This window comes from Monodelphis domestica, chromosome 4 (genome assembly GCF_027887165.1).
Source record: "Monodelphis domestica isolate mMonDom1 chromosome 4, mMonDom1.pri, whole genome shotgun sequence".
Lineage (NCBI taxonomy): Eukaryota > Metazoa > Chordata > Mammalia > Didelphimorphia > Didelphidae > Monodelphis > Monodelphis domestica.
Genome location: NC_077230.1, coordinates 18,656,601 through 18,674,149, shown reverse-complemented (window position 1 = coordinate 18,674,149; position 17,549 = coordinate 18,656,601). Strand labels below are relative to the sequence as shown.

Here is a 17,549-nt window from a genome sequence, read left to right as displayed (position 1 = left end):
TTGCATATTTCCATTAGCATTTATGCATTTATTCAACAAGCATTTATTAAGTGCCTGAACATTGCCCCAGAAAAGAATGAAACACAAAATTTACAGAAGATATAGTACAGCTCTGGCACTTATCAGAGCTCATAGTTTAGTAGGGCTTAAGATACAAATACATATAATGCACAATATCATAGTCCAGTGCTTTAAATATGGGCAAAACAGTGTTAGGTGAGGGTGAAGGGGGAAAATATTTGCTGACACCGGGAATTAGGAAAGGCCAAATGGATAGAAGATCTTAGAGAAAGCAGAGCCAAGACAACCCAGGGAAGAAAGAGTAAATATCCAGGAGGAGAAGATGCTAAACAGTGACAAAGGATGTCAGACGGGTCAAGAAGGATGAAAATTGAGAAAAGAGTATCAGATTTATTTATTTTTAATTAGGCAATATTTTTTTCCTAATTACACGTAAAAACAATTTTTAGAATTTGTTTTCTAACATTTTAAGTTTCACATTTTCTCCCTCCCTCCCCTCCTCACTCTTTGAAGTGGTAAGCAATTTGATAAAGGTTATACATGTGCCATCATGCAAAATATCTTTTCATATTCATTTTATGAGAGGACATAAATGAAGAATAGCAAAATCTACAAAGACAATAAAGTGAAAAATGGTATACTTCAATTTGCATTCAGATTCCATAAGGTGTTTTTCTAGTGGTAAATAGCCTTTTTCATCATGAGGCCTTTGGAGTTGTCTTGGATCATTTTATTGCTGAGAAGAGCTAAGCCATGAATAGTGGATCATCATACAAAATTGTTATTACTATGTACGATATTCTCCTATTCTGCTCACTTTACTTTTTATCAGTTCGTATAGGTAAAAGCGATCAGATTTCATAATAAAAACATGATCACTGGTAACTTTTAAAAGAGTAGATTTGGTTGGGTCTGAAGAGTCAAAGAAAAGAAGGATGAGGACCAGAGTGACAGGAAGAATAATCTGATTTTCATGATAATAGAGAAGTTCCGAAGAGGGGTGGGCTTGGGGGGAGAGAGAATACAGTCAAAGCCTATCTGTGCTTGCACACCTTGTGTCTCTCATTTTTTTCCACTAAAAAATGAAGTGTGTGTGCGTGCATGGGAGGGTACAGTTGGAGTAGGAGGTGGGTTTCTCACTGGCCTCTGCCCCATAGTGCCTAGCCTCTCTTCTAAGGGATGCCAGGGAGAAGAGGGCAAGGAATGCTTGAGGGTGGGATGACGTTTTGCCTGCACAGGTACTCATGACAAGGAGGGTTCAGTTATAACTGCCTTGAGGGGATGTAGCCAGAGAAAGAAGGCTTATGGTGGGAAGAGGATGGAGTGAGAAAATATTGAACAAGATGCTGCAGTTATGTAGGAGACAAACCCAGGCCTGGCTAGGGGCAGAGGGAAGATAGAATTCATTTTCCTGCCCTCCTACTGGTTGATTACACATAGCTAAAGGCTAAATGGCAGCATCCAGATAAGCCATGGGGGTGTGGGAGACAGGAGCCTGCTCTGGATATCACTGGGCTACAGCAAAGTGAAGGAATAGGACCTAATCCCATTGCTTGCCATCATCTTCTCAAGGACTATTTAGGGAGAAAAAAATGACTAGTTATTCTGAGAACTTTGTTACTCCCATATAAATTGTGACTATTTACTTTCCTCTAATTCCCTTCTTTGGATTTCTTAATTCTTAATTTAATTAATTCTTAATCTTAATGAATTAATTATTCATAATAAATCATATTTATGCAGCACTTGAAAATTTTCATTATACCCTTTTGAGAGAGGCACTACACACATGTTTTCCCCATTTACAGATAAAGAAACTGAGACTCAAAGAAATTATATGATTTACATTGTCCGTGATCACATAGGGAGTAAAAGACTAGAACTGGGAAGCAAATCCTTGTCTTGACTCCAAGTTTACTGCTCTGCATTATGCCACACTGCCTGTTATCTATAGCTCCTTTACCTGCCTATCCCCAATATTTTAATTTTTGCAGTTTTGGGGGGATAATTTGATATTTAGGAATCTATTTCATTTTAAAACAAACCAAAATAAGCATACCTCAGACTTAGAGATGTTAAAAATTAGGGAATGATGCTTCATATTATGAGTCAGAAACCATTTTATGAATCACTAAAGGACTTTATCAAAAAGCAAGCTCTCATATATTTAAAGGATTATTCAGTTTTTTAATAGATTTTAAAGGGATATAAGGTATATCAAGCAAGGTATATGCCCATTGTGTAAGATCCTTTACAATTATTATTATTGGGAAGAGAAACACTAACATAACACAACACAATTACGTGACCAATGTAAGTGATTTGTAACGTCCAGGCAGAATCATTACATAAAACTGTATCATTTTTTAAAATTACCATAAAATGTTTTCATCAAACTTTTTACAGGGATATGAGGAGGCCCAATTAGGGTGAGATAACGACTCTAAAATTTTATTTTTTTACAGGCCTTTGGAGAGACAGCAATTACAGACTTTATTCCAGATTGGGCATGATGTCTGAAAAGACACAAAGTTTGTGCTCTTTTACCTTTCCTTGTATCCGAAGTGTTAAAACGATGACTGGAACACAGTAGGTACTTAATGTTTATAGAATGACTCTTCAGGGTTCCTTTCTTTACTCACTAAATTATTGATTCAGAACTATAATGCACATAAAGGTGCACTTTTTAAACGTAGATAAAGGGGATAAATTCAGCTTCAAGAGGGAAGTGCTGTTATCCCTGGAAGCAAATTTGTAAGGGCTAGTATAGTTTGTTTTCCTGGGTAGTTGGTTGAGTGATAAACTGATGGAGAGCTAGGATGGATCCTTGTCTATTGATATCCTCTCAATTTCAAGAGAATGGAAGAAGGCCTTAGCACATTGGCAGATTTATAGGACATGAAAGGGTTGTACAAATTGTCATCTGCATCATTAAAGGAAATATCTAATTTGATGAGACCAGAAGGCAATCCTTTTTCAGATAATTTAAAATAAACGAAACTTGTGATTTCATCAGTGCAAGGAGTTATCCTCATGGTCCACAGCAATGTACATCAGCACCTTTTCTGCAGCTAATACCATATAGTTTTGGAGAGCTGGGATGGGGGTGGGGACAGAGGTTAGGGTCACATGACTATATGTTAGAGGTGGGACTTGAACTGCTCCAAGGCCATCTCTCTATCCACAAAATCTCTATTGGATTTATGGTCTCATAGATTAGAGGTAGGAATAACACCAGAGTCCATTCCCTTTATTTCCTAGATAAGGAAACTGAGGACTGGCAAAATTTAAGTGAATCACTCAAGGCCACAAAGATAAAGTGAAGAGGTGGGATTTGGATATAGGTTCTCTGAATGCTAGATACAGTGGTACTTCCCTAGTACTCCTCTCAGGCAGATAATTTCTAAGGTTGCTTGCCCTCGATAGGTTTTTCTTTTTTTTTTTAATATTAAGATATGGCTATGTCTTTGTTGTTGTTGTTGTTGTTTTGCTATTCTTTCTTTTTCAGTCCTGACTCCATTTAGGATTTTCTTGGCAGGGATGGTCTGCCATTTCCTTCTTTAGTTCATTTTACAGATGAGGAAACTGAGGCAAACAGGATTAAATTACTTGCCTAGGGTTACACAGCTAGTATCTTGAGGCCACATCTGAACATTCTTTGTGTTCCTTACTTTATCCCTTATCCTCATTTTAACCCTCAACTCCAACTTCCATCTGGCATCTTTTTATTCACTTATTTATTTTAGCACAATGACATAATACTTCTAGCTTTTATTCGGTTTCGATTAAACTCTAGGGCTTGAAAAACTAACAAACATAGAAAAGTAAATGACCCTTAGGGTCACCCTGGGGAAACCAGGTTTCTAGGACTGCATCCTTGGCTAGGCCTCAGCCCAGGAAAGAGGAAATTTGCTCTTCTTCGAGTTATATCCATCTCCCTCCCTCCCCCCGCAGTAGCCCGGTGTGGGAGGGGGGGCGCTTAGGTGAATGACATCACAAAGAGAACCCACACTTCGTGTAGACAAGAGGTCAAGCCAAGATCAAGGTCGGTGATGCCTTTTTAGGAGTCTCTTCCTCTTTCGGACTTGTCCCGGTCCCTTTTCTCTCCCGGTATCCTCTGCGCTGGGGAATATGCCCTGCAGAGATACCCCGCTGCCCCTCCCTTAAGTCCTTAAGGCGCTGGGCATGCTCTGTAGCCAGAGCAGGTGGCGCGTGCCAGAAGGAAGCTTCCCGCCGCTCGGGCCCCTCCCCTATGCTTTCCCACATGGATATCCCACGGGGCTCGCGGCAGCCCCTTTCGTCCAGCGTTTTAAAGGCTCGTTCCCAGACCCTATGATACGACAGTCAGGCTGAGGCTACGCCGCCGCGGTGGTGCAGAGTCAGGCTCATCTGACCCCGCATCCCACTCCCTCTGTCTGCCACGCCCCTCCCCTCCCCTCCTCTTCCATCTCCTCCGCCTTCTCCAGGCCTGCGGTGAGCGGGAGGAGCTCAGCGGGGGCGCGACCGAGCTCGGGCTATAAGATCTAGGTGCGCGTGACGCCCCAGGCCGACCGCGACGGGGCGGAGGGAGATTGGGAGTGTGAGGTTGAGGCTGAGGTTTTGGCTGGGGCTGGGGCTGGGGCGGGCGGGAGCGAGAACCACAGAAACCTAGTGGGGAAGGAGGCGGGACTGGGAGAGCCGAGCTAGCAAACTCGAGCTCCCCCTGGCGCGCCGGGTGGCTCCCGCAGGCAGCTCGGCAGCGAGGTGTAGAAGCCGAGCAGAGCCGAGGCAGGCTCCTTTCCCCAGACCCCCAGCTGACCGGCCCACAGGTCTCTTCCCACCTTCTCGCTCCCAGACCGAATTTCTCTGTGCTAAGCCCACACAACCGTGAGCATGGCGTCCTCGACGAGGAACACTCCCCCGAGCAGCAGGAAGGGGATTCGGGAAGAAGTCTACTTACCGATGACCAAGTGCGACGTGGTCGTCGTAGGGGGAGGCATCTCAGGTTAGTGGGGCCCGGGCTGGGCGAGTAGGGGAAAGTGGAGGGGTAGACACCAACCTGCGGGGGTGGGGGGACAGGGGCCTTGATCCTCCGCGTTTTACAGAGTGGGAAACTAAGACATTGCTCTGCACCCAACTGCTGGCGTGCACGCAGGCTGTGTACTCGCCTAAGAGTAATAGATTCGGGGCTAGAAGAGCCCCTAGAGACGTCCTGTATCTTTAGGTCACCTCACCATTTACAGGTGAGGAAACTGAGGCAGCCTGACTTGTGTGGGGTCATGTACCCAATAAGTAAGGGTTGTAGCTGGTTGGTGTGCATGCAGGCTGCGTACAGAACACCAAGATCTAGGAGGCATAGACTCAGGACTGGAACGGAGCCTTAGGGGCCAATGCACTTACAGATGAGGAAACTGAGGCAGGTACACCTGCCAAGGGATCATGCATGCAGGAAGGGTGAATTGTGTGCATGCACGGTGGGATCCCAACATCAACAACATCTGGGAGGTAGAGCCTGGGGGCTGGGCCTGAGAGATCATGCATCAATCATCTCCTTAGGCCAACTTATAGATGAGGAAACTGAGGCAGGCAGACCTGCCCATGGGTTATGCATGCAAGCTGAAGATCTGACACCAACAAGATCTAGGGAAATAGATCCTGATGAAATATTCAGAGAGAGGAAGTTTATCTTGGTCTTACTGAGAGACCTAGCAAGCTGCAGACCTGGGGTTTGAACCCAGTTGTTTCCATTCCAGCACTCCTTGCTCCTACGTAGAGCTGTTGGAGGGAGGTGTTCCTTTCTGTGTGCCCCATCACTTACAGACATACAGCAGCCTGGTTTTATGTGGGCCACTGGTATAGTTACATGGGCACAACCCATGTGTGTGAGTGTGGCAACAAGGAGGGGGCATGGTCTAGGGCAAGGAGTACACCTGGAATCTTGCAGTATATATGGAAAGTGCTTGGAATTAGGGAGGGTAATAGAACCTCAATGTGCTCCCATTTTAAACGGCTTCTTTGTATTTATTTCTCTCTCTTCACTTCTTCAGCAAGAGAAAGTTTGAAGATGGGAAAGAAGGGTGGGAAATTGCCAGGAAAGACTCAGCAGGGTAGTTGTCTTCTCTTCTGAACCTTTTCCTAGTTCTCTTGTTACAGGTGGAAATTCAAGCCCTTGAGAACAAGGGGCAAGTAGGGAGAAGCTAGTCCCCAATTCTTAAGAGGTTGCTGTTGGCCAGTTTCTGTTGCCATTCCTTTCTTCAGTTATGCCACCTTAATTTAAGCAACTGCAGCAAAGGAGGTCGTTAATGGTGAATACCTTGTAGAGGGACATGATAGCAACAGGTGTTCAGACTGGCTTTTCTTAATTCAAATAACAATAGTTCATGAAAACTCTCAACACTTTTACAGAGTATTTCTCATATAACCTCTGAATTCACTTACAGAATTTCCAGGGCCATAAATTAAAATGCTTTTCACCTCAAAGATGAACATTACTTTGAAAGCTCCTGTTAGCCTAAATGATCTCTCAATCCATGATGAAATGCCTTTGCTTAAAATACAAAAATGGGTCTGTGATCTCATTGTTGATTTGTCTGGTACGAAGCCCACAGTGTGGTCGGCTGAACTTGCTAAAAGCCTTCCTTGATTTACCTATAGAATCTAATGTAAAAGGAAAGGGGGAGTCCTGGAGAATCATTCTGTATGATCCTTTGGTCAGAATCCATGTACACACTCCCAGATCAATCATAGAATCAGCTTTTTCACCCACATTGGAGATTCTGATCTAACTTGGTAATTAGTTGTGATGGTAAGGAGGTGCTGCTTTGCCAAACTCAAGAATTTTTTGGTCTTAGGTGAAGATGGATGTATTAGTTCTTGTATTAGGGGAAAAAAAGAACCAGGTAGTACAGTTTCTATAGCCTTTCAGCTAGAAAAAAAGAAAGAAATGGGCCTTTTGGTCTAATCTGTCTAAAAACAAGAATAGTTGTAAAGCTCTTAAAAAGATATGGAATTGCATTGATAAGAATTCTTGCCTTTCACTTAAGACCAGTCCATCCTTCACAATGCAAGATGGGTCCTAAGGTTTCATGTTTCTTTGGTCATTCCTCTATGTTCTTTGAGGATCATGGTCTCTAATTGTTTTTCCTCTACTATTTTTCTTTATTTCTCCTCTTTCTCCTCTTTGACACCAAGCTATTTATTAAATTTTAGGAAAAAATTGATGATGATAACTGGAAAGCTTTTTCTGCATAGTTTCCTGCCAACAAAGAGACCAGTAATAGACCAAAGAGTAGGGCATTTTGCCTTTTCTAATCTGCCATATACAATTTGAAGTGGAGATAATGAAAATGGCAAATATTTCTAGAGTTGAACTACAACTAAACAGAAGTCAGACATACGTTTTGTAAGGCATTTTGCTAACAACCCAGAAGGATAAACTAGGTTTTACTGGCATAAAATCTATCTCACCTGTGAATTCAGGAACAAATCTTTTAACTGCTAAATGATGTCCCATGAGTTTACGAATTGCACCAACAGCAATTAGTTTGAGTCCCTGAGATACCATTTAGAAACATTATCAGAAAAGTGCTTTTACAAATCATCACTTGGACAGTTTGTATATTTTGACAAACTTTAAAATGAGTTTTACCTTTTGGGACTTTAAATTATTTTAAAATATTTTTGGCAGCACAAAAAATAAACTGCTGTGATATCTAGGTCCTTATTTTTTGACATTGTAAAATAGATTTTTTTTAAGACTTTTTAAAAAATTTACACTGATAAATAAGGAATGTCATTTATTAAGGCTGTGCTTCAGAAAGGAAGTTTAGGGTCAGTAGTCTTAAGCAAGGCACAGAGCTAGAAGAGTTGAGCATAGCTGTCTCTAGGAGAGGACAAGGTATGTACAATCACTGATGAGGTATGCATGCATGCAAACACAATTTTAAACTGCTCAGTTGGTCTCTGTAGGAAAATTGAACAGTTCAAATGAAATGCTGTGGCTTTTCTTTCTTTTCTTTTTTTTTTAAAGGAAAAGTCCACAGGCTTATACTTCATTATCAAAAAGAAAATAAATTGGCAAGGATCTTCAAATGTAAGCTTCCAGTTTGAACGGATGAATCATTAAACAAAAAGCTTCACGAATCCCAATTCTTTTAAGGTCTAAGAAACTGAAATGCAGACAAGTCTAGTGGCTTGCTAAGGTCATAAACAATCCTCTTCCCTCATTAATTAGATTCTATGTTAAGCTGAGTGGTACATGAAAAACTTATATCAAATTGATTTTTGTCTAGGAATAGGGAAAGGATAGAAGGAGAGATTTGGAACTAAAAAATTAAAAAAATGTAAAAAATCCTATTTACATGTGATGGGAAAAATTTTAAATCCTCAGTTACTAAAAAAAGTTGAAAGTTGAGTGGGGAAAAATATCCCAAAAGAAGTGGCTTAAGCCTAATTACTTTTTAATTTTTTTTCCAATTTGAATAATAATTGTTCAAAACATACTCTCTCAGATTTGAACTCTTTTGAACTCGTTTTAAACTATAACATTGTTGGTCCTGCTTCCTTTTTGAAGCTCCTCTTTCAGTTCTGTTTTTCTCCCAACTATACAGCTCAGCCTTTTCTGTTTCTTTAGTTGAAAACAAACAATGGTTAGTCACTCCTACTCTTCCCACAGCCTAATTTTAGTCATTCCCAAGACTTGATCAGTGGCCTTCTTTGTTCTTGTACTCTTTCCCAAAAGAAATGTCTTTTCAAGACTTTGGGTTCTGTTTGATGACTCTCAAATCAATATCTGTGGTCCTATCATCTCACCTCAGGGTCCATCTTTTGTATAGATCTGCCTGTGAGTCATATTCACTTGTATCTTTGACAATTACCTCAGATTTGCCAGAAGACAAAATACACCCTTTCTTCCTCTCCAAAAAGGACCAATTCCTTCACCCAGTTTCTCATTGGTTTTTGTCAGTGGCATTGCTATGGTATTAGTCACATAGACTCAAAACCTTAAAGTCAGCTATACTTCCTAAGCCCTTGTATTTAACAAATCTTGAAGTTCTGGCATTTCTTCCTTTAAAATCTCATATTATCCCATTTTCTTCTTACTGTTCTTACCCTAAGCCAGTCCCTTATTACTTATGCATCTGCTAGTTGGCCTCTGTGATAGCATCTTCATCTCATTTTAACCATCCTACTTGTTGCTTTAAGATAAATTTGTTACTGAATCTTTACTTCATTATGTCAGCCCTCTAGTCAAAATCCCTGATGCCTATAGTGTCAGCTCTGAACGTTTGAAGTTTTCAAGAACATCTGTGTAGTTTGACATCTAAAAATTCAGCTGAACGAATTCAACCTTATTTCTCAGTATTTATCTTCATGGCACTGTTTGCTCTGGTTAGTCAAACCTGTTTATTCCTTCATAAATCCACTGTGCAACTCTTCCATGTCTTCACTCATTCCTCTTACCATGAAATGTTCTCTATTCTTTCCTCTTCCCCAAAATATAATAATAGCTGACATTTTAACATTTGTTTAAGCTTTTTAAAATAGTGTACATATATTTTTCTTAGCTGATCCCTTATAACAACTCTGTTTAGATAGGTACTTTAAGTATTATTATCCACATTTTATAGTGCTCATTCTACTAGATATTTTACCTCTTCCACAAGCTGAATCTTTCTTCCATTTTTCTATGGACCTTCCTTACACTTTAAAATCAGAATCTTTTTTATGATTTCCAAATTTTTTTTATTTCTTCAGTTCTCCTTGATCACCTTTTCCTCTGAAATCTATAGTACTTAAAGTACTTAAAGACAGTACTCTCCAATTAAAGGCTTAATTTTATTTATGGTTGTTGGGTTTGATTTTTTTGGGTGGGGAAGAGTTCATTTTGTTTCATTTGGGTTTTTTTTTCTTTGTTTCATGTGTATTAGTTTTATTTTCCTGACTAGATTCCTGACTGACTAGATCCTTTGAGGCATGCCAGAACCCATCTTATACTTTTTAAAAGTATTTGTCAGCATGAAGCATATAGAAGATGCTTAATAAATTCTTACTTTAAAAATAAGTTTTACTGATGCCTTTTGCTTTTATTTCACAGTAGTTTTGAGGGTGTGTGGGGAATGCTTCCTCTTCAAATTAAACCCTTCTTTGTAACAAAAACAATCAAGTAATACCAGATATGGTGACCAAATCTGACAATGTATACAACTAATTCATTTAGTTCCCTGCCTCTCTGCCATGAAGAGGAAGATCATAGAGTTAGATTTGGAGGAGGCCTTTGACATCTAGTTTAGTAATCTTCTTTTTCTAGATAAGGAAACTGAGGCTTAGTTGACTTGTCAAAAATCTCATGGGTAATAAATGCCAAAGACATGATAAAACCTAGTTTTTCTAGCTCCAGAGTCCAGTGCTCTTTCCCTGGTACCATGCTTTTTTTTTTTTAAAGGGACCTTTGTTGTTTTATCAGTTTTTCAGAATTTACTTTTCTTCTGATGATCTCATTTAAGCTGATGGGCAGTCATTGCACTGTTGTTCTTTGGGTTCTGCTTCTTTCTCATTGTATCATTTCATAGAGACCTTCTAGGTTTTTAAAATTTCCTTTTACTTGTCACTTCTTAGTGGACGATAATATTCTGTTGCATTTGTGAACCAAGTTTCAGCAATTCTCCAAATGATGGGTGTTCAATTAGTTTCAAATGTTTTATTTCCAACAAAGAGTTCTGCTATGATTATTCTGGTATATCTTTGTTTCTGTCTTTGACTGCCTTGGGAGTATATGCTTTGTATTGGAATTGCTGGGTTTCTTGTAAAATTCTAAATTGAAATTCAGAATGGCTGGACCAATTGGCAGTAACACCAATTGGTCTACCTCATTTCCCACATCTTCTCCAATATTGATTATGCCCATTTTTTGTTATTCTTGTAAATTTCTTGAATTTGAGGTAAAACTTTACAAATGTTTTAATCTGTATTTTACTATTAATAATTTGGGAATATTATTTCATATGGTCATTTATGTCATTAACTAATTGTTAGTTTTACATAGTTGGGAATATTGAGAAATACATTTAAACATATATGTTTGTAGCACTTTTAACAGATTACATCAGGATAACAGAAATGTTCAGACTCCTTTTCCCAATAATAAGATCTTTATTCAAAAAACTCTGAACTGCAAATGTAGTTCATGTCTTATAATTGATAAAGTCTCTGTGTTCTAACAGGATTTGTTTTATGCTTTTGTACTTGTGATATTTACTAGATATACATTATAGAAAGTTAAAAAAGGCTTAGTTCTTATAGTCTAAGATCAAATATGTTAAACATGTAGCATTTGTGCAAACATAAAAAAGTTATAATGATATAGGAATGAGAGAACTTTTTGACATATAATTAACATTTTGGTACCTGTTTCATGTTTGGCTTTTGTAAATATTTTTCTTTTAAAGCTGTTAAGAGATCTGGAAAGGGAAATGAAAGCAACTGAATGAGAAATTTAAATATTTAGAAGCCTATTTTATGTTAAGTAAGTCTTGTTCAATTATATCAATTGATGTGTATCCGTTTCTTTGTTGAATTTGACATCAGTCTCTACGGAAAGTCTCAAAAATAAATGTTTCTTAGGTTTATAGTACTTCAGTGATAGAATGCTTAAGGCTAGGTCAGTTATTATTTTGGGTAGTAATATCCATAAGCATTACTAAGTAAGTGTTGGATATACTCTTGAGTAGCATTGTGACTTTTAATTATATTAAAAAGAACATGAGAACAATTGAATTCAAACCACATATTTCAGAGTGCTTACTCTGTGATTTGTTCTAGACACTGCCAAATATGTAAAGGTTCTGCCCTTTTGGAACATTCAGGCTAAATGGGAGATAAGACAAATAAACAATTAACTAACGCAGGATATAAGTGCATGATAGAGATGTAAGCAAAGGGCTATGTGAAATTTGTAGAGAGGCAGGAATCAGGGAAGGCTGTCTGATGTAAAGGGATATCAAGTTGGGTTTTAATCTGTGGTGTAGGGCAAGACAGTGCATTGGATTAGAAAGAGTACTAATTTTGGAATCGCTTAGCTTAGGTTCAGTTCATGACTCAGCTAATAGTTATCATCATGACTGTGGAGAAGTTTCTACATAAATGGATCATCAGTTTCTCTTTCTGTATAAATAAAAGGGTTAGACTAGAGTGATTTCAGTCTCTAAGATCCCTCCTAGTTGTACATTCTGTGACTGGATGGGTAGAAATTCAATAGGCAGAGAATACTGTAAAGGAAGAAAATTGATCAAGGTGGTAAGTGGAAGAGGGCTTTTAATTGGCTGTCACCCTGCAAATGCAGCTCCAGCCAAGTACCCTCCAGGAGAGAATGTTTATGGATGTTCTCTCCTGTAGCAGTATCTTCCATGATTGTAGATGGAATTGAATGCTTTTATTTGAAATATATGTAGAGTATAACCAGATTTGTTACCATTTTGGATTCCCATGCCTACAAAACAGCAAATTTCTGTTCGGTTTTTATAGTTTGTGGGTTGCTTTCTGTCATCCTTAATTAACTAACTATTCACTGAGAATGTCTTGTCTGATTCTTTTTTGACACAGCTTCTCTTATATTTGAATTGGGATCCAACTACATCCAGTACATTTTTGAACAACCTCAAAGAAACAGTTTGGCCACTACCCTTGCTTTTCTATTGATGTAAACATAGTCTAAAGAGTTGGGAGAAACTTTAGAGACCTCTAGTTCAACACCCTCACTTTACAGGATGAGGCCAAAGACCCACAGTAGTGGAAACAGGATTCATACCCAGTTCCATGAATAAAATGAAATATTAAGAGTGTCTTTATGCAAATTTGTCTACTACTCTTGTTTTTGGTGACATAGGGTACAAAGAAAAGAACACTGACTGCAAAGAGATCCCGGGTTCAAATTCTACTTGTGATAGTTATCTAGACAAACATAGATATAACCAGTGAATGAAAACCAGTAACTTGAGGTTTTAAATTCTAAGCCCACAAGCAAGAATTTTATTTAATTTATTCATTTAATGTGTCTTATGTTTATTTTATTTTAATAACAAATTTCCATATAGGTTTTCCAAAGTTATATGATTCATGTTGTCTCCCTCCTTTCTTCCCTCCCCCCTCCTGGTGTTGATAAGCAATTCAGTCTGGATTATATGTGTATTATCACACAAAACATATTTCCCTATTATTCATTATTGTAAGTGAATAATCTTATAAAATCAAAACCTCAAATTGTGTACTGAAAAAAACAAGTCATAAATCATATGTTTTCATCTGCATTCCTACTTCAATTTTTTTTTTTACTTCTCTGGAGATGGATAGCATTCTTTTTGGTAATTGTCAGAATTGTCCTGGATCATTGTATGGGTGTTAGTAGCAAAGTCTGTCACATTTGATCATCCCTCAATATTGTAGTTACTGTGTCTGATGTTCTCTTGGTTCTGCTTATTTCACTCTTTATCAGTTCATGAAGGCCTTTCCAGCTCTTTCTGAAATCATCCTGTAGCACAATAGTATTCTATCACCATCATATACCACATTTCCACAAACAAGAATTTTAGAAGGATCCCCACTTGTATGTATCTCAGTTTTTAGTTGTAAATAAAACAGTCAATTTCCAGAGAAGAGAGATCTCTTCCTATGTTTGCCCTTCTCTGTGAGTCTGTGAGCAATACAAGGACTTCACAGGCATATATAATGTGGCATTTTCAACGGGTCATTTTTGTGTTTTCTAAAGCAGAACACAAAACAATCCAGGAGCATTCATGCCCAGTAAAATAGTTCTTTATTTTGCATGAACTTGCATAATAATGGCAATTCTAGAATGGATTGGGCAGTGAAGTTTTGTGTTAGCTTAGCACTACTGAACATTTCAGTATACATTTTATTTTGTTTTTAAAATTTCTGCAACACTCTTCAAACTAAAGTAATAAAACAACCATAGATTTCATATGTACCCAAATTATATTTGCGAACATCCTTTAGTAGGATTGTTATTTCCTCCAGAGTTTATACAAGTGTCCAGTTTTAATGTTTCAGACAGATGTCTACATCTATCTAAATAAACATATATTTATATGTATGTCTGTTATGGATACATGTATATTATATGTATATATATGTAAACTAAACTCAAATTTATATTGGAATGCCTATATAATTTTATATTAGAATATGTATATTTATGATATATACATATCTGTTGTTCAGTTATTCAGGCACATTTCCCTCTTCATGACCCTGTGGACTATATTGTCCAGGGGGTTTTCTTGGCAAGGATGCTGAAGGGGTTTGCCATTTCCTTCTCCAGTGGATTGAGGCAGGCAGAGGTTAAGTGGCTTTCCCCGGGTCTCCTAGCTGGTAAGTGTCTGAGGTCAGATTTGAACTCAGATCTTCCTGACTATAGGCCTGTACCTCTGTACATTAAGCCATTTAGCTGGGGTATATATTCCAATACAGGCTTATTTGAGTTTAGTTCCAAATCTCACCTATCATGGATAAAATGGATGATGACAATGAAAGCAGTTATAAATACAGTAAAATCTTAAACCATACTACCAGTCAGAATTACATTTGTTCTTTTCATCTGTCTCAAGCGGGCAAAACTTATAACCATGATTGGAAATTAGAAATACCCAAAGTGGGATGGGTTTCCTTAGGAAGTGTTGTGGGTTAACCCACCACTGGAGGTCTTCAACTAGAAGTTGTACAACCACTTACCTTGGATAGTCCAGTTCAGCTATAGGTTAGACAAAATGATTTCTGACATCTCTTCTGATTTCTGTGAAAAAAAGTTTAAGGGATGATTTTATTTTATCCACCAAAATGTTGGCTTCCCCCCCCCCCAAATTTTTTTCTGGTCTTGAAATGGAAGCAGAGGAATAGGGAATATGATAGGATAATAGCTAGGGGCAGATAGATGGCACAGCAGATAGAGTGATGGGCTAGGAGTCAGGACCCTGAGCAAATCACTTAACCCTGTTTACTCACCTGTAAAGTGAGCTGGAGAAGGAATTGTCAGACCATGCCAGTGTCTTTGCCAAGAAAACCACAGCTGGGGTCATGAAGAGTCAGATGGAATTGAAAAAAACTGAACAACAACAAAAAAAATAGGTAATAGTTTAGTGGAACATGGGGTTCCATAAAAGGGAATTAAAGAGTTTGGAGGGAATCAAATTATTGACATCTTTAGATGCTAGGTCAAGGAAGTTGTGTTCTAAACCACTGAAAATTTTAAAGGAAAGAATCGCCAGAAGCTAGACCAACAGCAAGGATTTATTAAATACCAACTATGTGTCAGGCACTTTGCTCAGTGCTGGGAATACAAAGAGTGAAACAATTGCTACTCTTCAGAAGCTTACCTTCTAAGAAGGGAGCAGTGGGCACCTTTGTGGGATATATAGAATAAACATAAAAATGATTAATGCACTATGCATGCAAAGGAGGGCAGTAAATAGGGAGAAAGGGCAGTAAAGGGATAAAGAGACTTTGTGGAGTATGTGGTGCTTGGTTGAATGAGGAAGGAATAAATGCCAAGCTTGCTTTCTCCATCAGGTGCCAGGTGGAAATAATAGAGAGGCTAATTTGGATGATCACAGCATGTTGTTCCTGCAGGCTTAGTGAGGCTGAAGGGATGAGTTCTGGGGCCAGGTTGTGAAGAACTTTAAAAACTAAATAGTAGGGTTTTAGATTTTGTCCTAGAAACGTAGAGGAATTTAGTCTCCTTGATTGAGTAGGGTTCCTGATCAGATATGAATGTAAGGAAAATCTTTTAGCAGCAGTGGATGGAATGGACTAGAGGGGGAAAGACATAAGGTAGAGAAAACAGTTAGGAAACTTGCACGATGCAGGTAAAAAGTGATAAGGGTGGTGATCAGGTAGTGTTAGCTGTGTGAGCATAAAGAAGGAGCTGGATATGAGCCATGTGGTAGTAGAAACAACAAGATTAGGCTGCTTATTGTGTATGTTGGGTGAAGAAGAATGAGAAACTGATGACACTAAAGTTATGAACCTGTGAGATAGGAAAGATAGTGATGCTTTCCATAGAGAGGGAGATTTAGAAGAGCAGTGGTTATGGAGAGAAAGAATGAGTTCTCTTTTGGATGTGTGAAGATTTAGTATGAAATATCCAATAAGTAGTTGAACTGATGTGTGCTGAAAGTAAATTGATTTGGCAGTTTGGAAAGGTTTGATTGGAGAGAAGAGGAAAGAGGAGGCAGGAAGATTACTTAGAAACTGTTAAAATAATTTTAAATGGCACGAGTTACAGGCCCAACCTATTACAGTGCAAATAGAAAGGAGGGGATAGTTTTGAGAAATACTATAGATCAAGTCAAGACACAATGTAACTTTTAATTAGGAATTCTCTATTTCTCTAAACACATAAAGGCCAAAGAAGACTTGTGACTTAAAAAAAAAAATCTAGAACCTCATTTCCCTCTCTTCTCAGAATTTAACATCTGTATTTCGTCAAACGTAGAACTTCTTTTGAATCTTCCAGAGTGATTCCAATAGCCAACCTGAGCAAAACTTAGGCTCTTGGCTCACTTGCTCATTTTTCCAGGGTCCCAGAAAAATATTTTGATATGAAAAGTCTCCATTTTTAAGTTAAAATTGATTAGCAGAGAAAGTTTTTTAAGAATATAATGGGCCTAGAGATCATTTAGTCCAATTACACTCTCCTTACTTCTCCCCTTTTTTATGTAGGTGAGGAAATCAAGATCCCAAGGAAGTGAAATGACTTGAACCAGATTCTAGAGATCAGACCAGGGTCACTGTTATGATTCCTAGTTAAATATTTTTCGATTATACTGCCACTTTTGACTCTGATAGAGACTTAGGACATAGTGGATGTTTGTCTTGAATCCATGAAGACATGAGTTCAAATCACACCTTTGCCACATAGTAGTGATATGAGGCCTGGGCTTCACCTTTATTTATATAGGCCTCTCTCTAACACTAAATTGGAGGAAAAGAGCTGACCGTGCACTTAGTAGTTTTCCTTACTGGGGAGTTTCCTGTATCGGAATCCCAGATCTAGTCACCATCCCTATAAATGAATATGTAGCCTGCCATTGTGCTCTATAAGGACATATCTTTATGTATCTTTAGCCTGAGTAGTTCTTTTTTATATTTTCTGATTTAGTAACTATATATCTAATCAGCAAGATCTTAAATATTTCTTGAAAGAATTAATGAATGAAAATTAGGATTATAAGATTTAGGAGCAGCTAGGTTGTACAGTGGATAGAAGGCTGAACTCGAAGTCATGAAGGCCTGAGTTCAAATCTAGCCTCATATACTTACAAGCTGTGTGATGCTGGACAAGCTATTAGCTTCAATTACCTTAATTGTAAAATGGGGATTATAATAGCACCTACCTCCCAGGGTTGTTGTGAGGATCAGATGGGATGATGATTGTAAAATACTTACAAAGTGCTTAGCACATAGTAAATATTATATAAATGTTAGCCATTATGAGGATGAGGATGGTGATAATAGAACTGCAATGAACTTTATAGGAA

General features: G+C 38.3%; 1 protein-coding gene across 11 annotated transcripts in view; it reads left to right on the top strand.

Annotated features, from left to right (window-relative positions):
• Positions 1-3,989: 3,989 nt before the first annotated feature.
• MAOA (monoamine oxidase A) overlaps positions 3,990-17,549 on the top strand; it is a 141,380-nt gene continuing 127,820 nt past the window's right edge. For 2 of the 11 annotated variants that reach the window (XM_056826106.1, XM_007493317.3), the window contains exons 1-2: positions 4,073-4,494; positions 4,856-5,005. In XM_056826106.1, coding sequence (XP_056682084.1) covers positions 4,894-5,005 — 112 coding nt within the window. In that variant the 5' untranslated portion in view covers positions 4,073-4,494; positions 4,856-4,893. The other 9 variants (XM_056826105.1, XM_007493314.3, XM_056826104.1 and 6 more) reach the window with 6 other exon arrangements.